At 50.1% G+C, this 19,609-nt stretch overlaps 1 protein-coding gene across 2 annotated transcripts in view; it reads right to left on the reverse strand.

The window, feature by feature from the left end:
* LOC135899668 (malate dehydrogenase, cytoplasmic-like) overlaps positions 1-15,958 on the reverse strand; it is a 52,569-nt gene extending 36,611 nt beyond the window's left edge. Inside the window, exons 1-2 of one of the 2 annotated variants that reach the window (XM_065428986.1) lie at positions 15,759-15,958; positions 1,142-1,243 (exon numbers count right to left, since the gene is read on the reverse strand). In XM_065428986.1, the coding sequence (XP_065285058.1) occupies positions 1,142-1,243; positions 15,759-15,761 (105 nt within the window). In that variant the 5' untranslated portion in view covers positions 15,762-15,958. The remainder of the gene's footprint in view (positions 1-1,141; positions 1,244-15,758) is intronic. The other variant, XM_065428985.1, reaches the window with a different exon arrangement.
* Positions 15,959-19,609: the final 3,651 nt, after the last annotated feature.

The raw sequence follows: 19,609 nt of genomic DNA on the forward strand, positions 1-19,609 counted from the left end.
CGCCATAGCCACTAAGCTGACACGGCGAGTATCGGCCCACATTCCGCTAAAAAATTTGGAGGACGCTTAAGCTTCGTTTTTAACAGTGAAACGCTATAGCGTTCAAGGATCACCGACTGCTTCTCACGCCTCCCGGCAACTGCAGCTTATGTAACTGTAATGTTTACCAGGAAACGCTGGCGGCGAACGCTATGCACGAAAGCGAGCCTTCTGGTAGAAACGCGGCCTCTTGCATGGGCCACGATGCGGCGGAGGCGAGCGCCATCTGGAGGTATTGCAAGGAACCAGGCGCGCCCGTTTATGACCTTTAAGATTTGCGCGCGCCGGCGCTCGCAAATCTCAGAGGCCATGGCTGCTCTATTAATGGTCTATTAATAGGATTCGTGGTTGTGTGAGTTTCTGCGTAACAGAATTTTGTTTTCTCGTATATTCAAGTTATACTCCGACGATACAATGTCTGTAGGTTGTGAGGTTGTGTGTATGTCGTACTTTACTACGATTTTTCTGATGTCCTTGAAAAATTCAATTAGTTCGGTAACTTCCTTGCGCTGCATGAAGGGCCTGCGTAGCTGGGCAGGCGTGGCTCGATATTTCTTTTGCCGAAACGACGCACGAAGACGACGCCGGATTGTCTACGACACGGTGCCCCTAACGCTTTCAATAGCGTACACACAAAAACGCAAGCACACACACACACACACACATGAGTTCGCGAAGAAATCTAGTAATTATTACTCGTTTTACTTCACCCAGGAAAGCAACGAGCTGTAGATAATTAGTGGTTGTTAAACGTTCCTTTGCCTTGAAGCGACGAATGTCCACCGTATTACAGTGTGCTAGGAATACGCCATATACGAAGGAATAACGGAATGATTTCGTCGTGTTACAACAGTGCACACACAAAGCGGCGAGTAAGCGGCGAACACATGAACGGCTGCTTTCGAAAACATTGCAATCAGCATCGGAAATATGAAACGTACAAATATTTCATAATTCTATACACAAGAAAATAACTAAACATATGCCTATAAATATCTACGCGGATACATGAAGCCAAAGTGAGTCGTCTGCATATTAGATTCGTGGTCCAAATATTCAATACTCTGGCATAAGCGAATAATGCCAATGCCATTCAGCTTACCTGATCCTCCCCAAACACGTGGCCCTTGGCAATGATGGGTATAAGCGAGTAGGCCAGCTGGCCCGCAGCCCCGGTTACCAGTACGCGGATCGGATCCTTGGACTGCACAGACCAAAGATTGAGTAAATCATTGCTGCAATACAAGGTTGGCTTCTTGAAACGCTAAATTTTTTGGTTTTACGTACCATAACCACGATCTGTTTATGAGGCACGCCGCAATATGGGCGTCCCGAAATACGATTTACGAGCTGAGGTTTGTCAACGTGCTCACCGTGCACGACCGTTGTCAGTTAATTAGCTAAAAGCTTAATTAGTGAATTTTTATTAACTAGTCGATTATGCATTTCAAGTTCTTTTTGCAAGTAATGTCCTCTTCTTCGAGTAGACCAGTTCAAGGACTAGAATTGGGCTATACGCCTCAGGCAATCTTTAAACAATTTTGTACCTGTTCGCTGAAACAGCCTGCATATGACCTTATACGATTCGTCAAAAACGATTTTAAAAGAAAAAGGATTCGTCGGACAAGGGTTTTTTCTAAAAAAAAAAAAAAACGAAGGACGCTGCAAGGAGATTCAAATGGCTGAGGCTTTCGCAGGATAATAAACGATTAGTTTTTGCCGTAGGGTGTACGGGGCTAGAGGGACGCTTTTAGCAGGCGTAAAACCAAATTGTTGTGCGTGGATAAGGTTGCGAGAAAGGAGAAAGTAATACGTATGGGAATTTAGTAAACGCTCCAAGATTTTGCCGAATAGAGAGTTCATGACAATACGTATGCTGTAGGAAGGTTAGGGCGTCGACCAGGTTTTGGAATAAATTTAATTTTACCTATATTCGAAAAGGAGAGGAAATGACAAAATTTGGGAGCTGGCGTTCAAGATTATTAGAAGGACTAGAGGGTGAAAATGAGCGGCACATTGAATAAAAACTGGCTGTGGCTTAGCTAAGGTTAAGCCTAGGATGCGAAGCATACTAGCCTTTATTTTAACGCGACAGCGTTAAGGAGCTCGTGTCGCAGAAAAGCCGGTGTCGTCGGCGTCGGCTCAGGCGTGCGGCGCTTGCTCAGGCGCACATTTCGTTGTCGCGCCGAACGCTGCGTCGCTCGACACTCACCGCGTCCGATGCGGGGCGCGTAGTCGCTGCGCCGTAGCAAAGCCACCTAGAAACAGTCTCTGTAGCACGCCGCAACCTTCGCTTCTCATTCCAACGAGGAGCTCTGTCTCCAGGAGGCATCTCACCTCGTGAGTGTCTAGCAGAGGCAAGCGCAGCTGCTTATATATATACCGCCGCGACGCCGCGTGCGACGGCGCGAGTTGGAGCCCCGTTTCTCCTCTGTCGTGACGTCACGGTGTCACGTGGTCAGCCTTGAAGGCGACACCGCGAGCGACGGCGCGAGTTGGAGCCCCGTTTCTCCTCTGTCGTGACGTCACGGTGTCACGTGGTATTGAAGGCGACACCGCCGCGCCTGAGGAGCTGGGTTGAGCTCTAGTAATATGCTTCGCATAAAACATTGCACTGAGCCCGTCTAGCCCTGGCACCGAGCGGGGCTAGACAAGCATGCCCAGATACGGGGCGTGCTCACCCTCCGCCGCTGTGATTGGGTGATCGTTTCGAACCGCCGGGTTCGAAACGATTACCCAATCACGAGTCCTTGCCCATGACTCCGGCGTCAGTCCAGACGCCGCCGGAGAGGACGTCATCTTGATGAATGTGAAGCAACATTCCATTCTCGTCGCCACCGTCAGCGCGGAAAGGAAGCGAAAATACGCGGACTTGAAGCTCCTCGTGTTCGAAGGGGAGAAAATTGAAATGACTACGTACGTCGCTATGCCGGAGGACTGCGGAAAAGGCGTCGTGCATGAAGTCCCTTTGTCCTTCTCCGACGCAGAGATCTTGAAAAGGCTGCAAATCTGCAAAAGGCTGCAGTCTTGGGAGTACGACGACTCGGAAGAACGTCGAGGACAGTTCTAATACTGTTCGAAGACAAAGAGGTGCCGCGGTGGGTGAGACTTTCGCCCGTGGCGCAACGCTGCGTAATCTACCGCAAGAAGTACGAAGTTTGTATCGCCTGCGGACGGCTCGGACACCGCGAGGACGTCTGCCCGGACCCCGCGAATGTGAAGTGTCGCGGCTGTGGCATGGAGCAACCACCACAAGACCATTTATGTGAGCCCAAGTGCCAACTGTGTGGGAAAGGACACCCGCTCGGTGACAGAAATTGTAGAGAACTCTACCGTGTTCCTTACGAGGTGAAGAAGAGGCAGTGGGAACGGAAGACCAACATGCTACAGCAGCGGCAACTTCAAAAGCAGCAGCAAGCCGGAGGGACTGCAGAGGTGAATCCCAGGGATCGTTCCAAGGTCAGGCGCGGAAACGAGGACTTTCGTGCCAGAACCGACTCCTTTCCGAGGCTGGAGGAGACCACCGGAGGGCACCAGCAGCGTGGCCGTTCGCGGTCCCGCACCAGGGGCCGCTCCGGATCCAGACAAAGGGGGAGATCAAGCTCCAGGGACCCGGCGAACCCATGGACTAAGAAGCGGAAGCAGAGCAGGGACCGAAACAATGTAAGCTTTGGCAGTGGGGTTTCCCAGGCAAAAGATAAGAAAGATGAGGAGATCGATAAATTACGGAAAGAGGTTGGGGAGCTTAAAGAGATCATTAATAAGCTCACTCAAGAGTTGCATAGACCAAAATCACAACCGTGTACGGGGTCCCCCTCTACCCACAACACGCAACCAAAATTCGTATCGAAACCAACCCGCCCGGTCCCTATGGCTGCGACTCCCATGCAGCCTGCGGCACCGGAGGAGGAAAATATGATTATTGAATCGGCTAGACCGCCCCCAATGAAACGCAAAGGGGAAGACGTTGATCCGTTGGTGGCACTAGAGAAAAGATTAGAAGCCAAAATCGAAGCTAAATTTGATTCTTTCATGGCCCAAATTATGGGAGCAATACAGCAGACTCAAAGTCAGATCCAAGCCCTTACGGGTGAAGTACAAAAGCAAAGGGCAGAATTAGTAGCCATCGGAGAATGGCAACTAAAAGCAGAGGAACAACTCGACCACCTCCAACATGGCCAGAGGCGCACAAAATGAGTCTTTAATCTGGCAGTGGAACTGTCGCGGCTTCCAACGCAAGCGAGCGTTAGTGCAACAGTACTTGACGCTATTAGATGAGAAACCGCTAGCTATAGCCCTGCAGGAGACGGGCAAAGCAGCACAACTTTCGGGATACCAAGCTTTTTCAAGTGACAGGGGTGAGAAATCTCGCGTCACTACGTTCATTAAGAGGAATATTGCGGCAATCGTGCACGAAATCAACTCGAGAGACATTGAGGCAGTGCTCCTGGAAATTATTACGGGACGAAAAGAGGAACCGAGCGTGTTCCTATTAAACTTGTACAGCACTCCACAGCAGAGAAAGGTGCGATTCAGGGCCCTCTTCCGCAAAGCTATTCAGGCAGCCGGGATAAATCCCTTACTAATAGTAGGTGACTTTAATGCAGCGCATCCGGAATGGGGTTACGCTAAACAAGATCCAAAAGGCAGGCAGCTATGGGAGGATGCGCACGAGCTAGGACTCACCCTACACACGGACCCTAGCTGTCCGACCAGGGTGGGTAATAGCGTGTGCACAGACACCTCCCCTGACCTGACCTCCTCAAAAAATATGACAGATCTGAATTGGAAAAACTCGGAGCTCAATTTCGGAAGTGATCATTTCATTCTGGCCTCGATCCTTAAAAAAGGGGTGAAGACGCGTCGTGTGCGTCAACCGAAGATCACCGAATGGGGATTATTTAGGGAGAAACGAGAGAAAGCTGCCATAGGGAAAATCACAAACATAGAGAAATGGACGGAGGTCATCGCGCGTCACGTTGAAGAGGCAACCAAGACGATTGAAGGGGACGATGCCCCGGAAATAATGGATAGCAAACTGCTTCACATGTGGGAGGCAAAACGCGGTATGGAGCGCAGACTAAAGAAGCAAAAATGGAACCGTAATCTTAGAAGGCGGATTGCTAGACATAACAAAGAAATTGAAAATTACGCGATCAAATTATGCGAACAGAATTGGTGCAGCAGATGCGACGAGATGGAGAGGGGCATGAGCCTTTCCAAAACGTGGGGTCTGCTGAGACACCTATTAGATCCGACCAATTCGAAAACCCTATCGGGAATTAGATTATCAAAAGCCAGGCACGCGTATGAGGGTACAGACGCGGAATTTATGGACAAACTGATCACCATGTACATTGGCGATACGCATAGCACCCCCCTCCCGGAGTATGACGGAGCTCCCAATGAGGAGCTCGACGCACCCATCACGGAGGCGGAGGTCAGGGTAGTAATATTGGGACTAAAAACCAAATCAGCCCCGGGCCCTGACGGGATAACAAACAAAATTCTAAGAAATCTGGACGATGCCTCCATCAGCGCTCTGACGGAGTACATGCAAGAAATTTGGACTAAAGGCCACTTGCCACGCCAATGGAAGATGGCAAACGTGATCCTAATTCCAAAGCCGGGAAAACCCCCTAAATGAGAAAATCTAAGACCCATTTCCCTAACCTCATGCATGGGGAAATTGATGGAGGGCGTAGTCCAGACCAGACTGACGCACTTTATGGAGCAGAACGACCTGTGGCCGCACGAGATCATCGGCTTCCGACCGGACTTGTGCACGCAGGACGTGATGCTCCGACTAAAACATGACATAATTGACTCACGTTCTAGAGACGCCAAGGTAATCCTCGGCCTGGACTTGACAAAGGCTTTTGATAATGTTAAACACGAAGCGATACTCCGCGGTCTCCAAGAAATCGGGGTAGGCGCTCGAACATTCGACTATGTAAAGGACTTTCTGTCAGACAGAACTGCCTGCATGAAGTTCCAAGATATTGAATCTCCAACACTGAAATTAGGAAGCAGGGGCACGCCGCAGGGCTCAGTTCTTTCCCCGTTCCTCTTCAATGTGGCGATGAGGGGCCTCCCCGAAGCTCTGAGAAACATACAGGGACTAAATTTCAGTATTTATGCGGATGACATCACCCTCTGGACCAATCAGGGGAGCGATGCGAGCATCGAGGAGCGCCTGCAGGCGGCGGCGGATACTGTCGTGCACTATGCTGCTGGTAGGGGTCTGTCGTGCTCACCGCAAAAAACGGAGTTATTCGTCTACAACCCAAAGTCGCTCCGGTGCAAGCGTAGCTGGGAATTTGACATTAAAATAGAGGGGAAACCAGTCCCAAAAGTTAACCAAATCAGAATCCTAGGACTTTTCATACAGGAAAACGGATATAATGATGGGACAATAAAAAATCTAGAGGGCTTTGCCACGCAAGCACTTGGCATATTTAGAAGGGTCGCGCTGAAAGGACGAGGCCTGAAGGAAAGAAGCTTGCTTAAACTAACCCAAGCATACGTAATAAGCCGCGTGTGCTATGCCACGCCTTTCTTAAACATCAGGTCAGAGGAGAGGAGGAAACTCGACTCGCTCATTCGACGGTGCATAAAGAGGGCCTTAGGCTTACCAATTACCACCTCCACAGAAAAGCTCCTCTCTATGGGAGTGCACAATACCTGGGACGAAATAGCGGAGGCTGTCAGAATTTCGCAGCTTGAAAGATTAAGCCGAACGACCACGGGCAGAGCTATTCTCGATATGGTAGGCCTGCAAACAGACAGGGGACTACGAGTCAAGACAAACATCCCGCTGGACTGCCGAGAAAATATAATCATTCCCCCCCTCCCTCGTAACATGCATCCCATATTCCACACGGAGAGGAGGGAAAAAAGGGCAGAAGCACTAATCAAACGCTTTGATTCAATGAACAGCAAGTCGGTTGCGTACGTGGACGCGGCAAGTGGCAAGTCGGGTGCGGCGGTCGCCTCGGTGGTCGACGGCCGAGGTGCCCCCGTATCGGCCGCCACCATTAGAAGCCGCAACTCGGAAACGGCTGAAGAAGTTGCGATAGCGCTCGCTTGCGTGGGAACGGAAGCAAATTTCATAATTAGCGATAGCAAAACGGCCATCTGGAATTTTGGAAAGGGCAGGATCTCGCCGGAAGCGGCAAGGGTTCTGGCCAGTAGACGGCTGAACAGAAAAATTAGCCTAATTTGGACCCCTGCACACACGTCCGTTCCTGGCAACGAGGCGGCCCACGAGTTAGCCCGAGCTCTCTACTTCCGGGTGGCTGTGGAACCGCCCGACTGCCGGAACATGGACGAGCGTGTGCAAAATTATACGGAGATTGTCGAAAATTATCGGCTACGCAGGAGACTGGTGCCACCACCGGATAAAAGTCTAAACAATAGAGAGGCAGTCGCATGGCGGCGCCTGCAAGCTGGGAACTTCGTAAACCCGGTCTGGGCATACCATGTTATGCATGACAGAGAAACCGATAAGTGCAAACACTGTGGGGCGAGAGGGACCCTCGATCACATAATCTGGGAATGCGCTAGCTCACCAGGGGCTAAAGCAAACATAAATTGTAGAGAGGCCTGGGAAGCCCTGCTGCGGAGCGAGGACCCTACTCCACAGCAACACGCCATCCGCCTGGCGGAAGAAGCCGCGAAGAGTCAAGACCTCTTTGCTTGCTTCTAATCGCGGAGGTTCCGGCCCCCGTCCCCAAGACCTGTGTGCCGGGGCCGGGGAGTAGGGGCCTCCTTATCCGGCGGTACAATAAAGTTGCTATCATCATCATCATCGCGCCTGTCGACCGATACAGTTCGGGCGGTGTCCGGGCGTCTTCGGCAGTGTTTCCGTTTTTTTCGCTCTCATTCCCTATGTTGGTACACTTATGACGGTCCTCTCAAATACATTTTTACGACCTCTACTTTCGTCAAAATTTACTCAAAGACCTTATTTCCTGCACAACAATACTTCTGTCAAAGGCAATGTTACAGTGCCGGCTGACGGAGCTGAGTCCAGAGTGGTGTTGGTTTTTCGTGGACAGTGCTGCGCTCTGCAGTGGTAGCTCCCGTGGATAAGAACATACAACAGTGAAAACACAGGATAGAACAATCCAGTTAAGCGACCGCACCTGCGTCGTACAACAAGCATGTAACAAATGCTGGCTATATACGACTTCTAAACATTTACCTTGGTTTTAACCAGCTGAAACTTGTTTTCTCACGACGAGATAGTTCATAGGTAAATATTAAATTTTCGTATTCATTCACAGAAACGTTCGACACTAGCATGAGGACTAAACAATACTGCCGTCTAGGTGCCGCCAGTGTCGTTTGCTTTTCGAACTGTTTCTCAATATTGAGCCGTATTTCAATGGTAATTTTAAGCGTCGGTGACTCGAAGTAAAGGTGATTGAGGCTTTAAGCTGTTTGCAGCTCACGAAAAGGCATGGATCAATATTCATTCCCTTTTCAGTGCTACACGTTCTAAACAATTTTGAAATTTACAGGTTTGTTGCTTGGGGAACGGTTAGAAGGATCTGTTTGGCGCAATTGACACAGTTGCTCGGTGCAACTTTTTGGGCGAATTAAGCCACTAAGGCCGTGTGGCTACAGTCAGCAAGAAGCCGAAGCTTTATTCATTAATGGTGTGGGACGCATTGAAGATATCATCATTCACCGAAGGTGATAAAAGACGAAGCGAATAGTTCTCGGTTCGTATAACTAAACACCCGTGTGTTTCGAAACATCGTGATGCAGACGGCAGTTAGATGGTCCTCTTCAAGGCAGCCTAAGCGGCACTCTAGTGCACTAGAATATACTGCATGCATTCCAAATGACTCTGTAGAGAACGGCTGCGTGGTTTTAGTTCGAAGCTGGAGTGAACGAATGAGTTTCGCCAACAATGCGTGCCTCGCCATAACGCCATAACGACAGCTGGTTGCTTCCATTGTGGGAGGTGTCTGCCATATTGTCGATAAAGGCCGCTGCATGCAGCCACTATGAAACCTTACATCGCTTGTAATGGCTTGGCTCTTTCCTTTTAAAGGAATCCTATACTGTACATGACGCGCAGTCGTCTTAACCTCCGTGAACAATGCTTCTTTTTTTGTGGCTGTGGCTGTTTCGGAGAACGCTGAAAGCAGTAGCAATATTTTTCACACAAAATGTGCGCCTAACTCTTCCTTTTACGCCTTATTACAGTGTCCGCATTTAAGTAGAAGAACTCACCAGAGCAATAAAAAGTTTTAGGAAAGCTGCACAGACAGTATCCTATTCTAACATAGTGATTCAATATCCAGTTGACACCAAATACCAAGCCAGCTGTTCTTTTAAAACGAAATATCTGTCATAACTATGCACAATAAATGAATGTTATGCTTGGAGCGAAGCAAGCATCATAGGAAATTTTCCATGGAAAATTTGAAGACGTTCTTTTAATGCAAATTATATGGACAGACACGACATATCTCTGAATTGAAACGAACTGCCGTCGACAGTTGTCGTGAGGTTGGTTTTGTTCGATTTCTTTACACGAAATTTATGGACTGACAAGGCACGCCTCCGCAGTGAAAAAGTTGCAGCGCTACATAGCTTACAATATCCTAGCAGCAAATTTTCACGATTCACGCGGTTGCGAAAAAAAAGAAACTGCAGTTTAGGCGTGACAGCAGAAAACAGCCAAACTGTCTTTGAGGAAATACGGCTGGCGCGCCCAATACTCCGAGCATGCCCGAAGCGGATGAGCGCGGGCGGCAGCCGAGCGAGGCGGACTGAGTGGCGTCCTGGCCGTGACGTCACTCACGAGAGGGCGCCACTCCAATTTCTCGCCGCTAATAGACGAAGTCTACGGTGGTAATCGCTGTCCGTGTCGGGACTGTCAATAGCAGAATGCTCCCTCAGTAGCAGCGTAGCCGAGTCCAGTACCGAGGTGGTGGAGCTGCCATCAGCTTTATCGAGCGGGGGAAGACGCGTCGCTTATGTGGGCATTTCAAACGCTTGTTTCAAAATGGTCGTCCGTCGGTTAAGTGGCGGTAGACTGCTGTGTCAAACGGATCGCTCGATCTCCTGACGTTCTGTTTACACAGCGAGCAAGCACAAGCATATGCTGCCTTTTGAAGATCTCGCGCATACCGGCATCCCCTGCAAGTTGAAACCGCCTGAGTTTGCCATGGTTTTGCTTGAGTGCTGTGAGGTTTAATTTTTCGTAAGTTTTGATTTGACACAGGGTGTCGCAAATTTTATAAAATTTCACCGTGGCAACGATGAGAAATAAGCCCCGGGAGAAAGCGCAACGGCGAACTTGGTCAAACCAATCAGTACGTTTTAGTTATGCAAGGATTTGACAACGTGCGTATTTTGTCAACTGTTTCAAATGCGTACTTTCAGTACCAAACAAGGAGAGCTCGAGGTAACGATGGTCAGACAGCGTTTCGGCGGCGTACACGGACGATATTTATCCAACACGCGTTACAGGAACGGATGCCAAGAATAGAAAGACCCACGTACAGCATATGGGGTTTGAAAATTCGGGAGCGCGAGGCCAGGTCATTTAATATGCAAAGGCTCATGCAAAGCGGACAAGCTGCGCGCCGCAGGCGTCGTCGTCGGCAGGCTCCCAAAGGGCGTGCGTGGTGTTATAATCCTCAGCGAGAACGAAACCTCATCGAGGGGCACCGCGAAGCACACTGCCCTAGCTCATCCAGAAACTGATCGAGGGGCCTTCGAAGCGGCGCACAAATTCCAGTGATGATGGAGGCTTGTTCGTCTCTCCGCCAGCTGAGAGCCACCACAAACTGTGATACGTGTAGCGGGAACCTGGGTCGAAGAACGGCAGCAGAACCCGCGGTATTTCTGGGGCATGGAACGTGGTAATCGCGATAAGGACGTTGGGTATTCGCTTGTCGGGCCTGTAGGGGTCACACACGATAGCAAATGCAAAATTTCGTTTACTGGTTTTTGTTACACTAATAATTTCGTCGCGCCATAAGTGTGGTCCAATTTTAACTGTAGAAATTTAAGCGTGTCAGTGCTATCCACGACGAGCGCTAATCCACCCAGACCGAAGAATTATATAGTGCGCCAAAAAAAAAAGAAGAAAAAAACACCCGTGATTGCATACGCGAAAGACTAAGCAGAAACCCCGAGAAGGAAGTAGTTACCAATCCCCACACATACACGAGCACCAGTGGTGTTGCGTTGTGAGAGTGTTTCAACAGCCGAGTTAACCATGTGATATGGAGAGAGAGAGAGACCATGCCTCCGTAACGAGTACGCAAGTCATGGCCCGGAAAATGAATGAATAAAAAGAAAAAGAGCAAATAAAAGAAGGATTAGCGAGTGAAAAAAAGAGGCAGGTGAAGATGAACGTGTCGGATGAGGACGTGTAGACAAAATTCGGAGAACAGCCGGCGTGGGACGGGGAAAAGCGCGCGGCGATGCCGGCGAGCGCGGCCGCAACGTCGACGGACTGGCCCGTTGTGGCGCACATATACGCGAACTCCGCCGACAGTAGGAGACGCGCCGAGATAGCCGCGCGATGCCCCAGAAGCGATTGTATAGGAATTAGCCAGAATCAGTCCTTGCCGTCGCGCGGGAAATTTTATCGCCCAAAATAGGCCATTGTCTATGGGCAAACAGGGCCCGTCGGACGCGTGCTGGGTATGCCCGCTTTGCGGCACCCATTGCAGCCAACCGCCGCATCGCCCATGCGAACAGTGCATTGCGCACCCAAATGCTGGGGTTGCCTGCTGCGTCGCGTGCAGAAAATCCGGTATACTTGTTGCCGCACCGGGCAGACACGGCAACAGTACGCGTGAGAAATGCAACAGTACGCAACCGTAAAGGCAACAGTACGCGTTCTAGTACGCGTGAGAAATGGCCAGATCGCTCCTCAAAGGAGACACGAACGGCACACAGCGAAGCGTCTAGTTGCAAGTTAGGACTGCGCGCATTGATCTGCACAATTTGCAGCGGCAACTTGAGAGCCAACGCCCGTAGGTTTAACACGGGGCTTTCGTTTTTGAGCAATACGAATCGACACAGACGTGTTCGCCACAGGGTTCCTTTCAAGTGCAGCATTTGGCAGGTCACTGTCGGTCATCCGAAAGCGCCGTCAAACTGTGCAGCGTCTTACGAACTGTGATGTCGCCAATCTTCTTTCATTAATATTGGCGGCAGTTGCGGACGGTACTAGTGGCGTTAGAAGCATGATGTGTGCGTGCTCTCGCCTGGCCGGGATGCTGTTGGTGCCCTTGTCGAAAGCGGGCACCAGGGTCGACCCGGCGTCGAAGGACCTGGCGCCAGGCATCGCCAACTGCGTCGGAAGGCGCACCCCCGCGGGCCGCAGCAGCGCGTGGGACCCCACAGGCGCCGCCGAGGAAGCAGCGCCCGGGCGCAGCACGACGCCAGCCGCATGTGCCTGCGTCAACTGGTCGCGGAGCTCGTCAGCGCGTCCACACTGGCTTGCCGCCGCACGCATATCAGAGCACTCCTGCAACAACTGTCCCAAGAGGTCAAGAATGTGGGACCGATGACTGTTGGTGACTTTGCAGTTGGAGTCAAATAAGATATCGTGCATCGTTTCCGGAAATCCACCACCCGGTGAAGTAGTCCACCTGTCTGTAGTCGACGTCGATGTGCTGGAAGCGAGGTGTCACACCCAGAGCCCCAACATCGACTCCCCGCCTGCGAGCGTCGCGCCTGCCTACAGCGATCGGTGCATCCCTCCCACGAGAGTCGAATTCGATGTCCTCCAGCTTAAGATCCCCATCCGACGAAAAAGAACTGGGCCGTCCGAGTGTGGTGAACCTCCCGAGAAAAAAAGAAGCACCTCCGGACGGCGACCCAGCGCAAGGCAACTTCACATCCGCTATGTCTCCATCACGCTGGGCCAAGCCGATCGGCGGCATACCGCAAAGCCAAAGATTCCGGGCCGAGTGGGATCAGTAGGCGCTTAGAAGAAACCCCCGAACAAAGTTTGCGGGCCGAAATAATAAGAACATAAACTTTCGGCGAAAGTATGCAGGAGCGAAGCGGCCGCCGATCCTCCCACTAATGAATGAATGAATAAAGCCTTTATTTTAAGGAAGGGGACGGCTCTAGGCCGCTGATGGGGATTACGAGGGAAGGGAATGTGGGTACCCAGACTGTTGGCTGAAACACTTCTTCATCTCAGTCTGGGATCTTCCGCTTTATGCAGGCTCAGGTGCATGTTCAGTTCCGCCGCTCTCACATGGGCTGATCGACCCCTTCTACACTATACTCGAAACAGGCCACTTTGTCTGCCATATGTCGCAATGGCTTTGTGTGTTTCAGGGTTAGTTTGTATTGCGATTCCTAGTGTTCTAATGTCTCCTTGTAGTAGATGCTGAATGTTGGATCTCCCTTGTGAAAAAGCTGCACAGCTCCAAATGAGGTGTTGCAAGTCTGCTCTGCATGACTCCTGGCAATGTGTACATCGGGTGTAAGTCTTCGCAATCGTAGCTTGTCTGGGTTGGTGCCATTTCTCAAGTATGTGTGGTGTGTATGCAGCGTTGGCCATAACCTTAATCAAGAAAACCTCTTCCGTGCGGGTAAGCCCGCCCTTGCCGTCAAACACATGTACTGGTGTAGCTTCTAATAATCTCCGTTTACTGTCTGCTATTATTTTAGTACGAATGTAATGCATGCAGTGCTCTGCTAGGAGAGCCTGCGGCCAATATCTTTAGGTATGGATTTTGGTCCGCGGGGCTTGGCGAGGAAACTGAGGAAGTCGCATATATAGAGACAAGACAGGAACACTACCTATGCTTTCGCATGTCTCCCGCTCACGTTCAGCTTTTGACGTGAGCTAAACGTGTTTAGCTCACGTTTAGCTCCCGTTTAGGAGCCCTTCAATTTTTATGCTGTAATGGGCAATCTCTCAGACATTTGGAAGACCGTGCAGCGTATTGTTCGTGATCGGCGCGGAAGCCAGACGACTGTCTACTTGCATCTCAGGAATTACATAGATGGGAGGCCTAAAAACGGAGCCGTCAGTCTGGCGATCACTGAACGCGAATATTCTGCAGTAAGCGTGGTTCCCGCTTGCATGCCACACGGCGGAAGTATCCAGACTTTCAGGTGTTCTGGACCCCCTGCCTGCTTGCAGCGCTGAACTCACAAGCTATCCTAAAAATACACATGACTTCTGTATGTTATGATGACCAAGCTATCAACATGCAGGCTGAGACACGCTGCTAAATTGGAACTCCAGAATGCGCGTACAGTACAACAGAGACTGCTACGTGGAATTCGACTGCGGCTGTGGCAATTCCTAGAAAGGGCCCTATACTGCCGATCGTGACGTTACCTCAGAGGCGACGTCAGTCAAGGGTTTTATTATGGATGAAGTCTGACGGAGTTGTTGCCCTTTCCTATCCGCGCGACTCCGACAGATTTTCCGGCCTTGATGGTATTGACGTTGAAGAATGGCTGTAAATGTACGACGGTGTAGGCAAACTGAGCAGGTGAGACCCAACAATAATTCTACCCAGTGTTTTTTACATGGACGAAACCCCACTTCTATGGTTTAAACAGACGAGGACGAGCGGATTAGTGGCAACCATTAGAACAGAAGCTGTCCGATATTTTCGGCAGTCCACATTGTCGGCAGCTTGCCGTAAAAATGTGGACAAGTACCCACGCCCAAATTACTACAGAGTCGTCTATCTCTTAAATCCAAGACGTCCTCGCTTTTTGTGGAAAAAGCGGCGTGTGAATGGCAGAGTTTGATAAACTTTAGTCATATCCTCTAAAACATTGCGCACGACGCATTTAACCTGCTGGTATGAACCATCAAATGTTTCTTTAAAAAAAAATGGCTGTGGCTTAGCTAAGGTTAAGCCCAGGATGCGAAGCATACTAGCCTTTATTTTAGTTGTTGAACCACTGTTTAGCCTGGTGAACTGCTGTTGCTTGGCTATATTTGGTTCGGCTAGACGACGAAACAACTTATGCGTTACTCTGCTTCGCCTTCAAGAGTGGAACGCGACAGCGTTCCCGTCGACCCGCCAGGGGGTGTAACACAGTGGGCCACCGCGCAGCGACTGCGCGCCTCGCATTGGACGCGGTGAGCGTCGAGCATCGCAGCGTTCGGCGCGGCAACGAAATGTGCGCCTGAGCAAGCGACGCACGCCTGAGCCAGAAACAGCTCGTTTCTAAGGCAACACCGCATTCACTAGAGGCGCTTTTGTACCGCTTTGAAGCATCGTACTCGTGGCTCAGTGGTAGCGTCTCCGTCTCACACTCCGGAGACCCTGGTTCGATTCCCACCCAGCCCATCTTGCAAGAGTTGAGCCAAAGCCACCTAGAAAATCAGTCTCTGTAGCACGCCGCAACGTTCGCTTCTCATTCCAACGAGCAGCTCTGCCTCCAGGAGGCATCTCGCCTCGTGAGTGTAGCAGAGGCAAGCGCAGCTGCTTATATACCGCCGCGACGCCGCGAGCGACGGCGCGAGTTGAAGCCTCGTTCCTCCTCTGTCGTGACGTCACGTTGTCACGTGGTATTGACGGCGACACCGCCGCGCCTGAGGAGCTGGGTTGAGCTCTCGTAATATGCTTCGCATAAAAACAGTTTCAATGCACGCTTGGTTCATGCCTTGGTCTTCTTCCGCGTTCCTTTCTGGTTCGCGCAGCTGTAAATCAAGCTTTCGCGATGAAATCGAACTAAAAACTTGGACTCACCATTTTCGTCAAGGTTTGCGAGGATGGACGGGACGAGCTTCTTCAACACAATCGGTCGAACGCCCGCGACGGTAGAAAAGAACGACGATACTAAGCAGGCTTGGCCAGCGTTATTAACATCAGCTCAGTAGCGCACCTCGGTGTTTCCGCCGACGAATGTGCGCGTCTTGAGTGGCGGTCGTTGGAACCAGTGGCGCTGCAGTCGACATCCCCTTGCAAGTTGTCGTGGGAAGTGTGGGGCGGGGCCGGGCACAACTCTTCGCGTGGGCTGTGCGTGCTGTCTTCACTCCTCACTAACGCGCTGTAAAAGCACGCTTCGTAAATGACAGCACTGGGTTTGACTGCACCCGGAGCACCTGGAGCGTACATTTGACGACGCCTGCCTTTTACTACAAGCCGCCAGACTTTGTCGACTGCGCGTATTAATTATGCGCGGTTTTTTATGCCACTTTTACACGAACGGGAGTTTGCACACTGGACTGCTCTGCATAAGTACGGATAGACATGGCTGTACGACATGCTGCTTCGAATAAGAAATAAAGTAAGCAGCGTGAAATTGCACGCAGAGAATGATTCACAGAATAAGTTGAATAAAAATACGTAATTTGGTTAATTGGTTTGATTGATAAAACCAGCCTGAAGGGAACAAGGGCAAAAATAAAGTTGACCCGCACAAGTTCACGTTTATTTATATGCCACTTTATCTAATTAATTCAGTACACATTGTCAACGTCGTTTAATTATTATGAAATTATCAAAATCTGTTAGGCTGACCGCTTTAGCATCAACGCTGATGACACGCCGCTCGCGTCTCTGCTTTATTGCCCGTAAAAGAAACACTAGGCTTGCGCGACATTGCCGAATAAAAGCTCGATTTTCAGCCATACTGTTTCTTAAGAGCAGTCGTATAACGAATTATTTAAGAACCCGCACTTTGACACCTTTGTGCATGAGAGGAAAGAAATGGAGCCGCGTCGTACAAACTTGGTGTCACATTTCGTACTCTTAAGAAACCAGGAAACCAAATAACGCACGTAGAAAAACCGCATTAACATACCTACAGGTATGGTACACGTACATTGTTAGGAATGGCCGTACGGGGTGGCAACGTGCCAGCTTTCAGCCCGCTGCACGGGTTCCAAGCCCCCCAGACGAGGCGCCTTCCGAGAACTGCGGATGACCGGCAGCCACGTGGCGCGCGGTCAGCTCTGGAATGTGGTACTCCGCCGCGCCACCCGAGACGGAGCACAGTTCTACGAAGCCCTCGGTCGTCGACTCCGGAGCCTTTGTGAGTGTGGGCTCGAACTTGTGTGCATTAGTGAGTGTGAGCCATACTGCGGGGCGGCGGCAAGTTTACACTGATTGGACGAACATTCCCGACCACTCGTGCTCCGTCCACGCCGAACGATGACGTCGAACTATGACGTCAAGCGGAGAGCTTATAAGCAGCGTTTGCCGGCTGCTAGAGTGTGCTCGTGTCGTGCTCGTCGTTGGGAGCTGGGTGCTCGTTGTTATGCTCAAAATGTAGTAGTGAGCTGTGTGCTCGAATGCTGTTTGCTGAATGTTAATCTTGCGGGCTCCATATGGGAGTCGCGCTAGACTGCCGATGTATGTCTTGTCTTAAAGGAGTACTGACACAAAAATTTGAAGTCGAGATAACTTGCGAGATCGATTTAGTGGGTCACACACACATCGTGTGTAAAATATCAGCGGCGAATATCGCTTAGAACATATTTAAAATCAATTTTAAAGTACGTGCGCGCAGCCAACCGTAAAACAGAGCACCTCGCGACATTGACATCACCCGGGTCTGTAAATAGCCAAGAAAACGCTACGTCATGTGGCTACGTCACGAATTTTCGTTGGCTGCTATGCGGCTTTACACGTGCTCTTTACACGTGCTCTTTACACGTGCTCGCAGTCGCCGACCACAATATCCGAGTCGCTGCTCTCCAGTGGGTCAAATTGAAAGTGATTGGCCACGTCTAATACGGCGGCGACTCCCACATGCAGGAAATCGTCGCCGCTGGACGACGAAAACGAGGACGACGACGACGATGATGGCGAGGACATGGCAAACAACGTGCAGGCGTAGCAGACGACTAGCAACACGAAGCTCGCGTGCCGGCGCGCCGCACGCTGGCTGCGCGGCAGAGCATACGTCATGGCTTTTTGCGAACACGTGACCACTTTGTTTACACTCCCGGTGGAGCGTTTCGTTGCTCTCTGAAACCGAAACTTAGATTGGTCGCTACAAAAAAGACTGCAGATAATTACCTGTCGCGCTCTGAAGTAAATGAGGTCTCGTGCCGTGATTACTGGGTCATTAACTACTTATTAAAGCAGCAAAAACCACATGGATTTTTTTTTGTGTCAGTACTCCTTTAAAATATGTTAATATGTAAATAAATCCTGTTCACCGAATTCATCTCTACGACCTTCGACTCCTTCAAATGGTGGCAGCGGCGAGGTAGTCCGACGAGTCCTACATCTGCTTGACAGCGGTAGGATCGTCCGACGAATCTAATATCTGGTGGCAGCGGTGGGATCGTCCGACGAATCTAATGACATATACACGTTTGATGGATATATTTACATATATCCAAAAACATGAAGTCGGTGCTTCTTAGATCTCCGAGCTCACGGGGAAACCTACGAGGCAGCTCGTAGTGCGCATGAAAACAAAAAAAAAAAAAACAAACACAACATGGAGTACTCGGTAATTATTTGCACCACTTGCACCAGGCCAGAGGCGTTAAGCTTTCGCCACAGATAACTTTTTATATGTCCTCGATTTATACCGAATATGAATTGGGAATGGTGTAAAGGACTTCCAGGTGACGTGCGTAATATCGCTTTTGAGCACTCACCTAAAAGACTTTTTTTTTGCAGAACTCATAATTAACTTACATCCTTCAACTATATTCAGAAAGCTACCTATACTATTCCACCTATTACTCCGAGACGTAAACTCGGTTCCTTGAAGAGATTGAACAGGCTTCGTGCACGGTTCGTTAATTACATATTTAATGCTCTGGAACACTTGCATGACTATTGCTTTAGAAGAAAGCCTTAGACATCTGTGTTTCGAGGTCACGTTGTGAGGTACAGAAAATATCACTCGACGGCGACGCCAGACACCTACGCAAGGGAGAAACGTTCCTCCCCTTTTGATTGCCACAAGAGGGCGCGACATGTGAAGTGCGTGGGAAGGAGGGACTGACCGGCCTGCAGGAAGCAAACGGCGAGTTCCTCCTTTCTTGCTACCTTTCTGTAAGAATGTACACCAGAGCATGTACACATTCGTACGCCAAAAAGAGAGCATCAATAAGCACGACCTCACGACCGCACCCAGTTTTGTAGCACTGGCGCCCAGAGATCACAGAGGCTACACCTTGGAAATCGCTATATGAGAGCGCTACACCTTATAACGCTACAAACCACGGTTTCACTCATGGGCGTTTTTGCCGCTGTGTGCTACCAAGGTCGATCCAAATACGTCGCGAAGCTTCGCGCGAAAACCGGTTCAGTACAAATTGTCACCGACATCAGCAAGGGTGGTTATGGGAGCAGTGATTGAAGCGCGACTATGTTTGGAGGGAAAAACCGCTCTTTAATTCAAGCGAGACACAGATTCATTCAACGAAAATAAGACGTCTGGTCAATTTGTATACTCGTGACGAGTTAAGAAAATACAAGTTTATTTAATTTTATGATTAATAATAAATACATCTCTTTTCAGCACCCATCGTTACAGGGGGCGTTGACGCAGCTATCAGTCGCAATGCAATGCAGCTGTTGAAATGTGCAGAAAGGAGCGCTCGTAAAGTTCACCTGTTGAAATACGCCTC

The sequence above is a fragment of the Dermacentor albipictus genome, chromosome 7 (assembly GCF_038994185.2).
Source record: "Dermacentor albipictus isolate Rhodes 1998 colony chromosome 7, USDA_Dalb.pri_finalv2, whole genome shotgun sequence".
In the NCBI taxonomy this organism is placed as follows: domain Eukaryota; kingdom Metazoa; phylum Arthropoda; class Arachnida; order Ixodida; family Ixodidae; genus Dermacentor; species Dermacentor albipictus.